Here is a 14,362-nt window from a genome sequence, read left to right as displayed (position 1 = left end):
GAAAGACTGGTGTATATATTGATATATTAGTGACTATTTAGTTTTGTCTTCCAAAGGGGTAACTTTACTTAAATGATGCATTTGGCCATCTGATGAATCCCTACTTCCGAGAAATCCTCTAATGTCTTGACTTCTATAGGGTGATTCTCTTCTGGCTCATTTAGCCTCTATACCTGTCTTTTTGTGCTCGATTCAGTTCCTCTGCCTGCCTTGTAAGTATCCCCCCAGTGCGCTGATCTAAGCCTTCTCCTTTCACTTGGAAACTTCTCCCAAATGATCTTGTCCCCACTTGTGGTTTTTACCACAATGCGGAATTTGCACTACTGTGATGCCTCCCGATTGTATATTTCTAATATTAATTCTCTCCTGAGCTTCCAATTGTATATCCAACTGCCCAGTATATAGCCATATCTTGACATTCCACAGATATTTTAGGTTGGACATATCTAAAAACAAATTCACTATTGTATGTCCTCTCTTTGACTTGCACCTGCATTTCTGTTTCAATTTGTCTTCTCACCAATTCATTCAGTCATCTGATTCAGAAACATGGAAATCATCCTCACCGCTTCTCCTTCTTAACCCAGAGACACAACATTTCAGTCTTGCAGACTGTACTCTGTAAAAGGGTGGGGACAGGTCATGAGTTGGCAAACTTTTTCTGTAAAGGGTCAAATAGTAAATATTTTAAGCTTTGCAGACCATATTGTCTCTGTTGCCACTATGCAACTCTGCCATTGTAAGGTGACAGCCACTGTAGACAATGTGGAAACAAATGAACTTGGCTGTGTCCTAATACAAGCTTATTTACAACAATGAGTGTAGTTTGCTGCAGTTTGCCATTTCTTGGGATAGAGTCAGGGTTGCTGAAATCCAACCTGTGTTCTTCTTGGCTAAACCAAGGACCCAGAGTGGGCAAATAAACTGTGTTATTGGGCTAGGGATCATCTTGCCTTTAGCCCCATCCCTGCCTCTAAATTTAATTATTTCAATTTTATTTTCCAAATATTTTTGGATACATACCTTCTCCTTTCCAAATTCACTGCCATTGCCTAAGCTTAATTTTTAGACAATATTTCAAAGGCTTCCTAATCTGACTTTATATCTTAAAATCCCAAAGCAAAGTTATCTTCTTAAAATTCAGATTGAACCATGTCACCAACATACATAAAAATAAAGTTCTTATGTAGTCAATAAAAAGCATATTTGATCTGATTTTCTGGTCAAATCTTCCATCATCCTTTCTCTTGAACTTTATATTCTAGGGACACTGAATCATCTGTAATCCCAAGAAGCGCAGTTATCTCTATTTATCCACTATCTCCTCTGTTTCACTGCCTTCCCATCTTAAAAGTTCCTACTAGAAAAGTCACTTTCAGACCCTACGACTGGCCCCAACTATCATATTTTTATGAACATTTCCCTTTAATTCCCTAGCACAGTTGATGGAATTAACCACTTCCTCTTCAGCTGGTTGCTAAGCTTACACATATCCTTAATTGAACGTATTATACTGCATTGGGTATGTCTGATTACATTTTATTTATCCCTTACTAGACCACATGCTGCCTCACTACAAGGACTGTATTTTAGTCACCTGTGTATCTGCAGTGCCTAGCATAGGGTACAGCAGATAGTGAATTCTCAATATCTGTTGATTGGAATTGACCTGAATTCTGCCTTAAGACTGAAATCTGAAAACAGCTACTACACGAAGCTGCTTCCCAGAGAGGTCTAAAATACTGAGACATTTTTATTTTTTGAATGCAGAAAAAACTCCCTGATCACTATAGACCTTGGATGGAAATTGCCAGCCGACTTCCTCACTTGATTGGGAGTCACCAGCTTCGAGCTCAAGTGAACGAGGTAAAACTCGTTTTTGTATTCTTCTCCTTAACCCCTTCTCACTACCCTATTTTCATCCTCACGCCATTTTCCTTTCTCAGCATTGTGGAGGTGGGTCAGCTGACCAATCACTGCTGTTGAGTTTAATCCACAAAACTAAAACTATCTCACCCTTCCTGATGAGCAGAGTGACACTTGCTCCTGGTATGACAAGTGTGTTTCCCTAAAATTTCCAGAGCCTGCACAGAACAGTTCCTGGAACCTACTGAGCACTCAACAAGCATGTGTTTAAAAAAGGAAGACAGTCTGGTCGAGAGGTGTCAGGAAACCGATGAATGAGACCTAGCTGGGGAAGGACAGGCGTGAAAATTCTCAGTGCCCTCACGCCCAGCCACGTGGTCAGGGCTCCCCTCCCCATGAGTGAAGCCACATTGATTTACTGTTGGCATTTCACAGAATAGTTGAGTCAAGAGACTTTCCCAGTTATAAAGTCAGAGTTGGCGGATTCTTCAGAAATCATTGATAAGTCTGTAAATGCCACATATGAGACAAGATGAGCAATGTTTCCCCAAAATATGTAAGGAACAGTGAAACTCCTTGATCCTGGGAGAACTGACATGACCCCACAGGAATAAGAAGAAGGTGTTATAGGAAGAACATAGATTTGACTCAGGAGGACCTGAGTTGGACTCTTGGTTTTATCACGTAGTCGCTATAAACTTTGACTTAACGAGTTACTTATTCTGTTTCCATATTTATAAAATGGGAGAAATTCGGGGCCCCTAGAATTGTTGTGAAAACTAAATGACTTTTGCAATAGTGCTTTTGTATTTCCTGCCACACAACCATGTTCAATATATATATTTACACTTCCCTCTCGTCTCTTCTTCATCTGTTTTAATCTCACCAGTTGGCGTGCCATGTGATTTTAGACATATAAGAGGTTTTCCCCTCCAAAATTCTCCTTCACTGACTTATGCATATTTCATGTCTATAATTACAAATTCATTTAAAAATACTTATGGAATGTCTGCTAAGTGCAAGCACAAGGTTTAAAACCCTGTAAGAGATGTAAGACACTGTCTTCAGTGTCTATGAAGATGGGAAACTAAGCCTAAGAATTTATTTTCCTGCTGCCTAAAGTCTCATTAATATGACCAAAGAAATACAAAAAGAAGAAAAAAGGAGATATCTGAGTGAGGGAAAACAAGAGAAATGATGGAATAAAACCCTTAAGGACTTTTGTACCATATTAATCAAATTATATCAGATCCAGAAATGAGTCTATTGTACCCATGCCAAGCATTCAACCAAAGCAAAAGGAAGACACCTGAGGCTCCCTCTCCCATCTCAGAGTAAGAGGGCACAGAGGCAAGGGGCAGTTTGCAGGAAGGTAGATTCAAGTTCAATATGTGAACTTCACAGTCCTCTGTACAAGGCTTTCCTCGGGCTTTATGTAACTCAACCTCCACACACGAAGTGAAGAACTTGTTGAATTGGTGCTTCTCATATGTTAAGTGTCAACGAGGAAAGGCCAGGAGTGTCCAGCTAATTTCTGGTCACTGTAAACATGGGCATGGGTGATACAGCTCAGTACAGCAGTGGAATTAATCCCCCTGATACTCCTCCTGTGTTGAATAGTTTCTCTCCAGAAATTGTGTCTTGGAACCTGTGAAGATGACCTCATTTGGAAATAGGGTCTCTACAGATGTCATCAAGTTAAATAAGGTCGTGTGTGTTGTATTAGGGTGCACTCTAAGTTCGCTAGGACTGGCTTAGAGCAAGAAGGGAATTTGGACACAGATACACAGGTTAGAACATCATGTGAAGGTGGAGGCAGAGACTGGAGTGATGCATCTATGGTCCCTTAAAGTATCCCAAGAGTTGCTGGCAACCACCTGAAACTTGGACTGAAACAGGGAACAGATTGTCCCCCGAGAGCTTCCAGAAGGAACAAACCTCACAAACACCTTAATTTCAGACTTTCATCTCCCAGAATTGTGAGAGCATAAATTTCTGTTGTGTTCCTTCTTTGGGGCAGCCCTAGGAAACTAATATAACATCCGTGGCCAGTCTCTATGCTTCTAATTAGTTCTAAAACAACTAACTGGATAAAACCACTCTTTAGACTTCACCACCACAGATGGAGACTGAATCAATTGGAAAACCGTCACGAGAAGCAAACACTATGGCTTCCAGGACCACACATAGAGCTACAGACTAAGACATTTGTCCTTTTGAGGCCTTTACTTGGCACAGACAAGACAGAAAGTGAATTTACACTTCTAATCTCACAGTACCTCCAGGCCAACCACCTTACTCTTAAGAAAGCCCCCAAGGCCCCTATCCGTATGTTGGTAAAAAACAAAACAAGACAGACAAAAACTTGTTAACTGGCTTAGACTCAACCATCTTCTTCCAGGAAGGGTCCCCCTTCTCCAGCCTTCTGGGACAAAACACTACAGACAACTGATGGGCTCACAGGAAGCTCACAAGTATTCTGGAAACATGATAAGGGAAGCTCTATTAGTTACTAATTCTGATAACCCTGGCCTCCATTCCTGAACACGAATGGATAACCCCAAATGACCAAACGATGTGAAGAGAATAAGCAAGTCAAGAAGGACGAGGGAGAGACAGGACATTTGGTCTCCGAGAGAAGCCAAAAGATGAGATCAGTGCTTTTAAAAATTGAATTAATGTCTTCAGTATATGTACTTCATAAAAATAAATAAAGTTGCTCTGTAAAAGGAATTATTGGAAAGCAAAGAAATAAACAAGAAGCTCAATATCAACCCGAATAAATGAGGGAAACATTGATTATAGAAAAATAATGGTGATTTAGGGACTTCCTTGAAACGGTTTTATAAATCAGAAAGCAAAAATTAAATGCCAGCATCAGAAAAATAAAAGTATATGAAAAAGAGAAATGGATCATCTAAATTCCACAAAATAGAAGTCCCACAAGTAGACTAGTGTGGGTGAAGAAAAAGCAAAGCTTTAAACACATAAAAACAAAATTTTTCAGATCTTATGAAAGATTGGAGTATTTCTATCAGAAAGACAATGGGGGCGGGAGACCACCCATAGATATCCTGGTGAAACTCCAGAGTTTCTAGAATAAGAGGAAAGTTTTGCAAGTCTTAATCAGGAAGGAAGAAAAATGAAACTAGGTGACTTCCAGAGAAACATAGGACTATGTATCTATGTTAATAAGTACTAAAAGGCAATTTAAAACCTATTTGAACAGCTAACATTTTTTTAAAACTCTGGCAACATCAAACACTGGTGAGGCTATATACCAAAAGAGACTCTACTTCAGTTTGCTGATGGGAATGCAAAATAGTCTGGCAGAATCTTTTAAAGGCAAACATCGACTTACCATATGACCCAGCAATCACAGTCCTGAGTATTTACCCAAATAAACTGAAAATTTCTGTTCATGGAAAAGCTTGTGTGTAAATGATCCCGTAAGCCGGAAACCACCAAGATGTCCCTCAACAGGGGAATGGTTAAACTGAGTACAATGGCCTGAATGTTTGTGTGGTCCCCAAATTCATATGTTGAAATCCTAATCCCCAACATGATGTTGTTAGGAGTGGGGCCTTTGGGAGGTGTATTAGTCAGGGTTCTCCCAAGAAACAGAACCAATGGGAGATACAGAGATATATAGAAAGAGATTTATTAGGAGTGATTGACTCACATGATTATGATTATGGAGTCTGAGAAGTCCCACAATCTTCCTTCTACCTGCAAGTTGGAGGCCCAGGAAAGCCAAGAACCAGAGGAGCCAGTGGTGCAATTGCCAGTCCGAGTCTGAAGATCCAAGGACTAGGGGTGCTAATGTTGGGGGAAGATGGCTGTCCCAGTTAAACCAGAGAGCAAATTCACCCTTTTTCCACTCTTTTGTTCTATTCAGGCCCTAAACAGGGTGGATGATGCCACCCGAACTGGTGAGGGTGATGTGCTTTACTCAGTCTCCCAGTCTCTTCCGGAATCTCTTCCAGAAACATCCTCAAAGACACACCCAAAAATAATGTATCTGGGCATTCCTTAGCCCAGTCAAGTTGACACATCAAATTGACCAACACAGAAGGTAATTAGGTCATGAAAGTGGAATGGGATATTCATAAATGCGATGAATGCCCTTATAAAAGTGACCCCAGGGCTCTCTGGCCCTCTTTTGCTGTCACGTGAGGATGAAGCAAGAAGACAGCAGAATGGTTCTCACCAGAACCCAATCATGCTGGCACCCTCATCTTGGACTTGCAGCTTCCAAAACTGTAAGAATCAAATTTCCATTGTTTATAAGCCATCTAGTCTATGGTACTTTGTTACAGCAGTCTGAACGAAGACTCCTGTATTCATACATTGGAACGCTATACAGTGACAAAAATAAATAAGCTATTGATTTATTCAACCATATGGATGAACCTTAAATACATTTTGCTAAATGAAACATGTCAGAACCAAAAGGCTACATATTGTATGATTCCATTCATGTGACATTTATATATAGATATAAAATATATGGTTGGCCAAAAAGTTCGTTCGGTTAGTGACTATGTTGTTCAATAGAGTTCTTTGTGAAAATGAAAAATGTCTTTTATTTGTACTTAAAACCAAACGAACTTTTTGGCCAACCCAATGTTAGGATGAATAAATAAGTAAATAAGTAAACGAATGGTGGATAATATTTCACCATCAGAGATGAAAGTTAGAAATTAGCAAGGGGCGAAAGATAAGATCAACCTGTGACACCAGATTAGAGTTGGAGACGTCTGACGTTTAGCATTTTAGCATCATATATACATATGATGCTAAAACGTCTATATATACACACACACACACACACACACACACACACACACATTTTGTGGCTATATAGATGGATAAACAAACATTATACGTATGTGTACATAATATGTGTATACACACACAGAGGACACACACACACATTTCCTAGCTTTGCCCACTGTGAGGATCTAGAAACAGTGGCATTCCAGTAGCAAAGAGCAAACCCAGTGTCCATTTATTGGAACTCTTTTCCAATAAATGGAACTGGGGCTTCTCGGAGAAAGAGCTGATTATAAATCCAGAACAGGGAAAAATAGAAGGTGACCCCAGAACATCTTGGGACCTTACTCCTTTACCTTGAGGCTGCATTGTAGGTAGCCAGTAGCCACTCCTGGCTACTGAGCACTTGAAATGTGGCCAGGATAAATTGGCATGTAAGATACTCACTGAATTTTGAAGACTTACTATAAAAAGAGAGGGCAAAAATCTCGATATTTTTAATATTGATTATGTGTAAACATTTTGCATACATTGGCCTAGATAAAATGTTATTAAAACTAATTCCACCTGGGGCTTTTTTGTTTTTTGTTTTTTGCTATTTTTAAAACGTGGCTGATAGAAAATGTAAAATGACAAGTACGGCTCTCATATTTCTTTCGGGCAGTGCTGACTTCAGAGGGCAGGGCTGTGGTCAGCAGAACTGAACTAGCACCCTGGCTCAGTCCCTTCCTGGCTCTGTGGCTCTGGGCAAACATCTTACCCTCTCTGACCCTCAGTTTTGGCCTGTGGGTTTGGGGGAAGATGGAGTACCAACCTGCCTGGGACGCTTTTCGCACCATGCCTTGGACACTTTAGTAATTGCCTTAGAATAAGTACTGAAGAAATAACTGAATATACTGTAACTGTGGTTATAATTCTCAGGCTAGTTCCTGTTAAAATGCAACGTCTCAGCAATCCCTCCAATAGACACACACACACCCTAAGGCACAGAACTTTCGCGATTCTATCTCAGAGCCAATTTTAAGGGCGAAATAAGCAGTCTGGCACAGTGAGGACAGACTCAGAAAGGCTGCCCCCTAGGGGCCAGCGGAGGAAGGATCCCCATCGGGGAGGCTGCCGCTCCGGATGCCAGGCGCTGGGCTTAGGGAACCGCGGTCCCAGCCCACTTGTCACTCATCGTTTAAGAGCCCGGAGCTTAAAGAGATACACACATCCACCGCCGCCCCTTCTGGCGCTTCGGACCCTGGAGAGGGGCACCTGGGAAGAACTAGATCAGACTGTGTCTAGAGCTGGGAAAGGGATAGGGGACGGAGGAAAGCCGAGGGGGAGGTACAGGGAAGCTGGAGCTCAGAGGCAGTTGATGGCAACCGAGACAGCCAGGGCTGGCGGGGGCAAAACTGAGAAACTGGTAATATTTGCTTAGTCAAGGCTGTCAGTAATAACCAACTTGTGTACAGGGTGTTGCTTTCAACGACATCAACTTTACACCTGTCTATGATGCATCTTGACAGGGAGGGAGCGGGCGTGGAGAGGTCACAGGGTCACGGAGAGTGTTCGGACGAGAACCGAACAACCTCTTGGTAAGGGATTTGATCGGATTCCTAACTCCACTGGCATCCGTGTACTCGTTTACCTACCAATTAAACAGAGTAAACAGAGACAGTAACGCCCACAGCAGCAGGGCTGTTATTAGGGTTAAATTGTACCCGTTATGCAGAGGTGCTTTGATAAGGCAGGATTGTAAAAGTTGCCCCGGGAGACTCCCGTTTAATAAATGATGTCAGTCTCGGGACTGAGTTATTCTAGAACACTCTAACCAAGCGGTCAGTGATGGTGGCCAGTGTCCGGTACAACCATGGGGCCAATTTGGTGTAGGTACTTCGTGAACAATATCATCTGGGATACCTCCTCTACCACAGTGTCCTAAGATCAGGGCAGAAAGGGGGGTGTCACTGAAATATAACCCCTTCAAGCCACAGAACCCCTACACCCTTCACACCCCTGCCGCTGGTAATCTCTGGAAATTCTCTTGAACAGATGCCCCTCTTGAACTGTCAGTTCCTCACGGGTTACCGGGAACAGCGGCTGGCACACCTGGTCCTAACCTTTATTACCATGGGATATGTCTGGCAGGATGGAGAGGCACAGCCCAAAGAGGTAGGGACAAAGGGACACCTGTCTTGTCATCTGGCAGGCCTTCTGCACCTGGAGGACGCTGTCTACACTGTTTGCCTGGAAAGTGGGTCCTTTCTTGTTCTTTCCTTTGGGTATGAGGTGAAGGAAGGGCAAAGGGCCCATTTAAATGAAAACACCTTTTTCCCCTGGCCAGGAGGTTAATTTTCCTTAGAACTGGTAGCCCTCTCATTAGTTTTTGAATTTTGTTTTTTCTGGCACCCACCCTCTTCCAAGAATTGTGAAGAGCTGCATTTGAAGGCAAGTTCTGAGGTGTCCTAGAAAACTTAATGATTTCCATTTTACAGCAGTTTGTGCTCTTATACACACCCGTAATCACAGTCAATGTTCACAATCCCATAAGGTAAGTACAGCAATGCTGTGCCCATTTTACAGATGGCTGAGGACTACAGGAGTTAAATTCCTTGCCCAAGGTCAGACGGCAAGTTCGTGGAAAATCCAGGACCACAACTCAGACCTTCTGATTTCACTAACGTAACCTTCTTTCCCCAGAGGGGAAAAGCACACATTGCCATTTATAACACTAATCTTACTTTCTTTAATGTTGCTTGCTATCTACCAAATATTGGTCTGTGTCTCTTAATACTTCATGTAAGTCTCTTCTGAATCTTTTCATAACTTTTTAGTTTCAATCTGAAACTTGAAATGTGAAATCTTTGTTTCACTAACTGCAGTATAAATTCCTATTCGTTTTATTTTCTTATAAATGGACATTCTCCAGAAATTAGGGTGTTACCCTTGTTCTAGTACTTCCTGATTGTGTCAGCAGCCTGTGCTTATTTTGTTTGCTTGGTTGATCCTGCCTTTTCTCTCTCAAGTAAATACAGGAGACTCCCAGTGAGAAAAAGAAAGCAAAGTAAGAAAGGAGAGAAGAGGAAAGCATAGAGCTGCTTCAGACTCTTTAAAAAGAGTCATGTGTCAGATGTTGGAAAGTCTGAGATCTAGGCACATGTGACAGGACATCCCAATGGGCTTCCCTCCTCCTTCTGTTCTCCAAACCACAATCCTCAATCAGGGGAAGGGGTGGGAGCCCCCTGTCACACCCCACCCCCACCTCGGGCCATCTCTTACCTTCTTTGTATCTCCTCCTTTAACTTCTTCACTGTGGAGACACCTCACTTCTGCGCTGCCCTCCTCATCCACTGCCCCCCCAAGGGAAGTTGGCCTTAGGTTTGAATCTGAAAACTCTTTAAAGCTCTTTATTGTTTTCTACCTGAGAAACAGTTCTGTCCCAACTCTCTCTAAAAATCTAAGGGAAAACAAAGGCAGAAGCTGGACTTCTCTGAGTAGATTAAGGGGAAGGAAAATGGAAGTGGGAGACAGGAAGCATAAGAATGTTCTTTTGGATCTGGACTAATTTAGCCTTGTTCGTGGTTGGTTGGAGTCTCCCACTGGCACCCCCATGGGTCGGGTTAGTTTTTCTGGATTTGGGGGCATATAGGGTTCTTTAGAGTGTCCTAGGATAACTCAGGGGTTGAATGGGGACTGTCTTGAGGTGACTTACTTGAAGTTGTTATTGGGTTTGATGAAGCGTTCTATCCTTCCCATCCCTCTCCCTGAGGAGAGGACACACACACACACACATACACACACACACACGCACGCGTGTGTATACAAACACATACGCATATGCTCCTAAAACTAAGACTATACACAAAAACACACATATATCTAGATAGCTACATATCTGTATGTATCTATTTATCTGGAGATATATGTATACATAGAGAGAGAGATTTTTTCCCACTGCTCATCAACTCAGCCCCCATTTATGCTTAAACATTTGCTCAGGCTCTTCTCTGCACAATATTCAGAGATTATTTTATACTATATGTGTAAGTGTGTGTGTTCCAGTTTTGTAATTTTCGTATATATTTCAGACCATACTCATAAACAATATATCCACCAGGTTGTTAACAGAATAAACATGAGAGTGAGGTGTGTGCATATGGATCACTCATAATTCCAGCTTTATCCCCGGCTCGTTGCTCTACCACAAGATTGCCAGAATAAAAGACAGATTGCTTCCTCTGCTGCATTCTTTCTAGAATGTGCTAATTGTCTGGATTTATATCTGCAAGGTTCTGCCGAGAACCCTTGCCCTTCCCTTGGTCGAGGTCTCCAGGAACTTGGGGCTCCCTCCTATCCTGCTTCACTCGGACTTGGTTCTGGCCAACTGGGCTACTAGGAACCCGGGAAGGTAAGAGCGGGAGAGGGTGCTTGGGATTTGCACAGATTAAAACCGAGTAAGGGAGAGTCTTGACTTTTCCTTCTCTCTGCAGGAAAAAGCCAGGCTTTGTCAGCTATTTTGTGATTAGAGATGTTCATATTTATTACCTGATTTATGGTGCCAAAGAAGGGGTGAACTTGAACACAAGTTCAAAAATCACAGTTCCCAGGAGTTTCCTCTCAACCCACTCTGAAAACATTGGGGCAGTGAATTACAAGTATATAAAAGGAGCACGATCAATGGTCAGGATGGCCACAGGCTAAATGCTCTGGGGCTGATATGTAAGTTGAGATCTATCTCCCTCTTTGTCACTCCGAGGACTGTAGGGGAGGAAAACCTTGCCCTTCTTCCCATTTAGGCTGCTTAGCTGGTCTAATAATCAAATTGACATCAGATAGGTGAACAGGAGAAAAACAAATTTAATTTTATACGTATTAGAGCCCCACAAAAATATGAGACTCGAAGATGCGACTAAAGCCGGAAGCTTGTATATCTTCTAGATGAGGAAGCAATGCATTTATGAAGAATTGACAAGACACAGGCTTTTGGGCTTGGGTTAGCTAACTAGGGAAGAAGTAACAAGGTTTGTTTATACAGGCTTCTCAGCCCTGAATTCCTGTCTCTGGTGATAAGGCTGTCTCTCTACTTCCTGGTACAGGGAGGGCGCCTTCACATGGGAGATTTATTTCCTACTTTCAGGGGCACAAAGAGGTCCGAGTGTCCTTTTGGCACCTGCTGTTTCTCAAGTACCTTTAATTCAAAATAATCAATACACCTAAGTGGCATATTTGGGGTGGTCTATTCTGCTCCCCTCAGGCCCACAGTCTAGTCACAACCCGCGACATCCAAACTGTGCACGATGTGTGTGTGTCTGCACGTGCATTTGCACACAAGTGTGCATGCCTGTGTCCACGTGACCCTAGAAGGCATATCAGGTTTGCAAACTGATTTGTTCTTTTCTTTTTCTTTCCTTTTGTCAATAACTGAAATTGGACTAGACCCCTGGAAATCAGGTAAGTTCTCAGAAATCCTTCATTCACTTTAGGATCCTTGCTAACTGTAAAAGCTTACAATAAAACCAACAAGCAAAAAAAGAGAAAGCATACCACATTGTATGTATAGTACATAAAACATATAAAAATGCATGAAAAAATAGTAGAAGGAAATGTGCCCCAAATCAACAGCCCAAAAGTTAACAGTAGTTGTCTCTGCTTTGTAGAGATTAAGGGATTAATTTTCTTTACTACATTTTCCTATTTGTACATAATAAAACAAGTAAAATGCAATGTAAGAAGAGCAAAAAAACAAACCAAAACTCCCCCAAACACCAAAACTTCACCAGTTCTCCAATTCTCTGTGATTTTTTGAAGTCTAATGATCTGAGAAAGATCTCTGGTCTCACTATAACTTCTCTGAAAGGCCAAATTGCAGGCTGTGGTTGCTACAGCTACAGAATCCCTTTGAAATATTACATAGACTGGAGCTCGTGGGGCAAGTCTGGTGCAGATGTTCTTAGGCTCCTGTTTCCCCAGGGAGCACCGTTAACCTCTAAGTTGACACTGCTTCTCCGGTCACCAAACCTCAGCTCAATAAAGGGGCTCAGTATAAAAGGTGTAGCTCAGAAGATGGAGAGATGAAGCATGAAGACCCCATTTCCCACACTAATGTGACTCTGCTGAAACTACGGGGGTCCCTGACTGAGTTATCTTTTGTGTTTGTTTTTCACGTCTTCTCACGTTTTAGAGGCAGAAGTGATTTACGGAATGAGGTTTTATGTTTTGTAGAAGGGATCCACCTCTGGGCTATTTGAATCCGTGTGATAACAGGTCATTTAAGAATGATCCCTCTATAACAGTCTTCACCTGTCACTATTATAATACAGAATTTGGGGGAAAAATTGACTAATTAGAGAGAGCACCAGCCTGAGGTATGAAACTGTTCTGGACCAGGTCCAGTGACTAACCAGCTGGGTGCAAATGGGGAAGCGATTTTGCTTCTTTGGGCAAAAAGGAGCATGGAATTAGCTGTTGCCTGTGGTCACTGCAGCATTAAGACACTGTGTTCCTAACAGGAAGGGTGTGATGGGCCCCGGACTGGCCCTGTAAAGAATCAGCCCTACTTGTCCGCTCGTGCTTTAGCAGTTCCACAGCAGGAGCGGGGACGGGGTGAAGGGCGATGATCTAGGACCATCTGGGCCATGCTAGACTTTGGGAGTCCTCAGGTGAACCTGGGCTGGAGCAGATCTGTCTCTTTCCTACCTGAATGTTGTTGGAGGGAACATGCCCATCCTCGGGCTGCCCTGTGGAGAGGAGAACGTCAACCTCTGGTTCCACCTTGGACTAACAGTTCCCCCTGACTCGAGGCCACCGCTGGGCCCTGCGTACTCACTGTGTCCAGACCTTTCTAACCACATGGTCATCTCCCTCCCAAGGAACTTGGACCCCATTTTCTTATTCCCTGGGGGAGAAAGCCTCCGTGGTTTTATACTGGTGACTGTTTTGGTGGAGAAAGCAGCTGTACCCGGGATTAAGGTATCTTCCCACTCACAGACTTTTTTTTTTTCTAAATGAAAAGTCAGTCTGAGCTTTGCTTCCCACCCAGGCCCTTTCCCTGCAGTGAATTCATCAATATAGGCCTCATCTTACTTGGTTAGTTGAGCAAAGAGATTTAAGTTCTGGCCCACAGAGGTATCTACCTTTCCTCAACTACTGAAAACACGCAGTCGACCGTTTGCCCATCAACAAACAAGCATTGTTCTAGGCGATGGGAGATCTGGGGGAATAAGACAGACCTTGCTCTGGCTTCCACAAAGGCTCAGGATCCAGTGGAGGAGGGTGCATCGATATAGGGAGTAACATGAAAAAAACGTGCCGTGTTTCATGAAAAGACGTCTAAAACCTAATTCAGACTTGAAGGGTCGGGCAAAGCTTTCCAAGGGAAATGACAGGTCTGAAAGTTAATACCTGAGTAATGTAAAGGAATTAAGCAGAGAGAGAGAGAGACAGAGAGACAAGAGACAGAGAGAGAGAGATGCAGATGCCTGCAACTACCATACAAGGGCTCTGAGTTAAAGTGAACCATCCTTGAGATTACCTAGCCCTGGGGGTTGTAAACTTGAACTCCTTTAGGGGTCAGGCAGGTCCCAGGAAGGTCAGGTGTCTGTCAGAGAATCCGTGCCCTGCCTGAAGATAGTGAAGTTCGATTTCTGTCCTTCTCACCGCCTTCCCTGGTAAGCATAGTTTGGGTGCCTACTGTTATCTACTGTAGGGTGACCAGATTGGGCTACAATTATCAGAG

General features: G+C 42.8%; 1 protein-coding gene across 5 annotated transcripts in view; it reads left to right on the top strand.

The window, feature by feature from the left end:
• The window catches only part of IDO2 (indoleamine 2,3-dioxygenase 2), a 46,918-nt gene that overhangs the window by 14,186 nt on the left and 18,370 nt on the right, over positions 1-14,362 (top strand). For 2 of the 5 annotated variants that reach the window (XM_036838558.1, XM_036838560.1), the window contains exons 2-6: positions 1,771-1,866; positions 8,680-8,799; positions 10,917-11,035; positions 12,064-12,078; positions 13,497-13,596. In XM_036838558.1, the coding sequence (XP_036694453.1) occupies positions 1,771-1,866; positions 8,680-8,799; positions 10,917-11,035; positions 12,064-12,078; positions 13,497-13,596 (450 nt within the window). The remainder of the gene's footprint in view (positions 1-1,770; positions 1,867-8,679; positions 8,800-10,916; positions 11,036-12,063; positions 12,079-13,496; positions 13,597-14,362) is intronic. The other 3 variants (XM_036838559.1, XM_036838561.1, XM_036838562.1) reach the window with 3 other exon arrangements.

Source organism: Balaenoptera musculus, chromosome 21, assembly GCF_009873245.2.
Source record: "Balaenoptera musculus isolate JJ_BM4_2016_0621 chromosome 21, mBalMus1.pri.v3, whole genome shotgun sequence".
Lineage (NCBI taxonomy): Eukaryota > Metazoa > Chordata > Mammalia > Artiodactyla > Balaenopteridae > Balaenoptera > Balaenoptera musculus.
The sequence above is the reverse complement of the archived record's forward strand: the minus strand, read 5'-3'. Positions and strand labels throughout refer to the sequence as shown.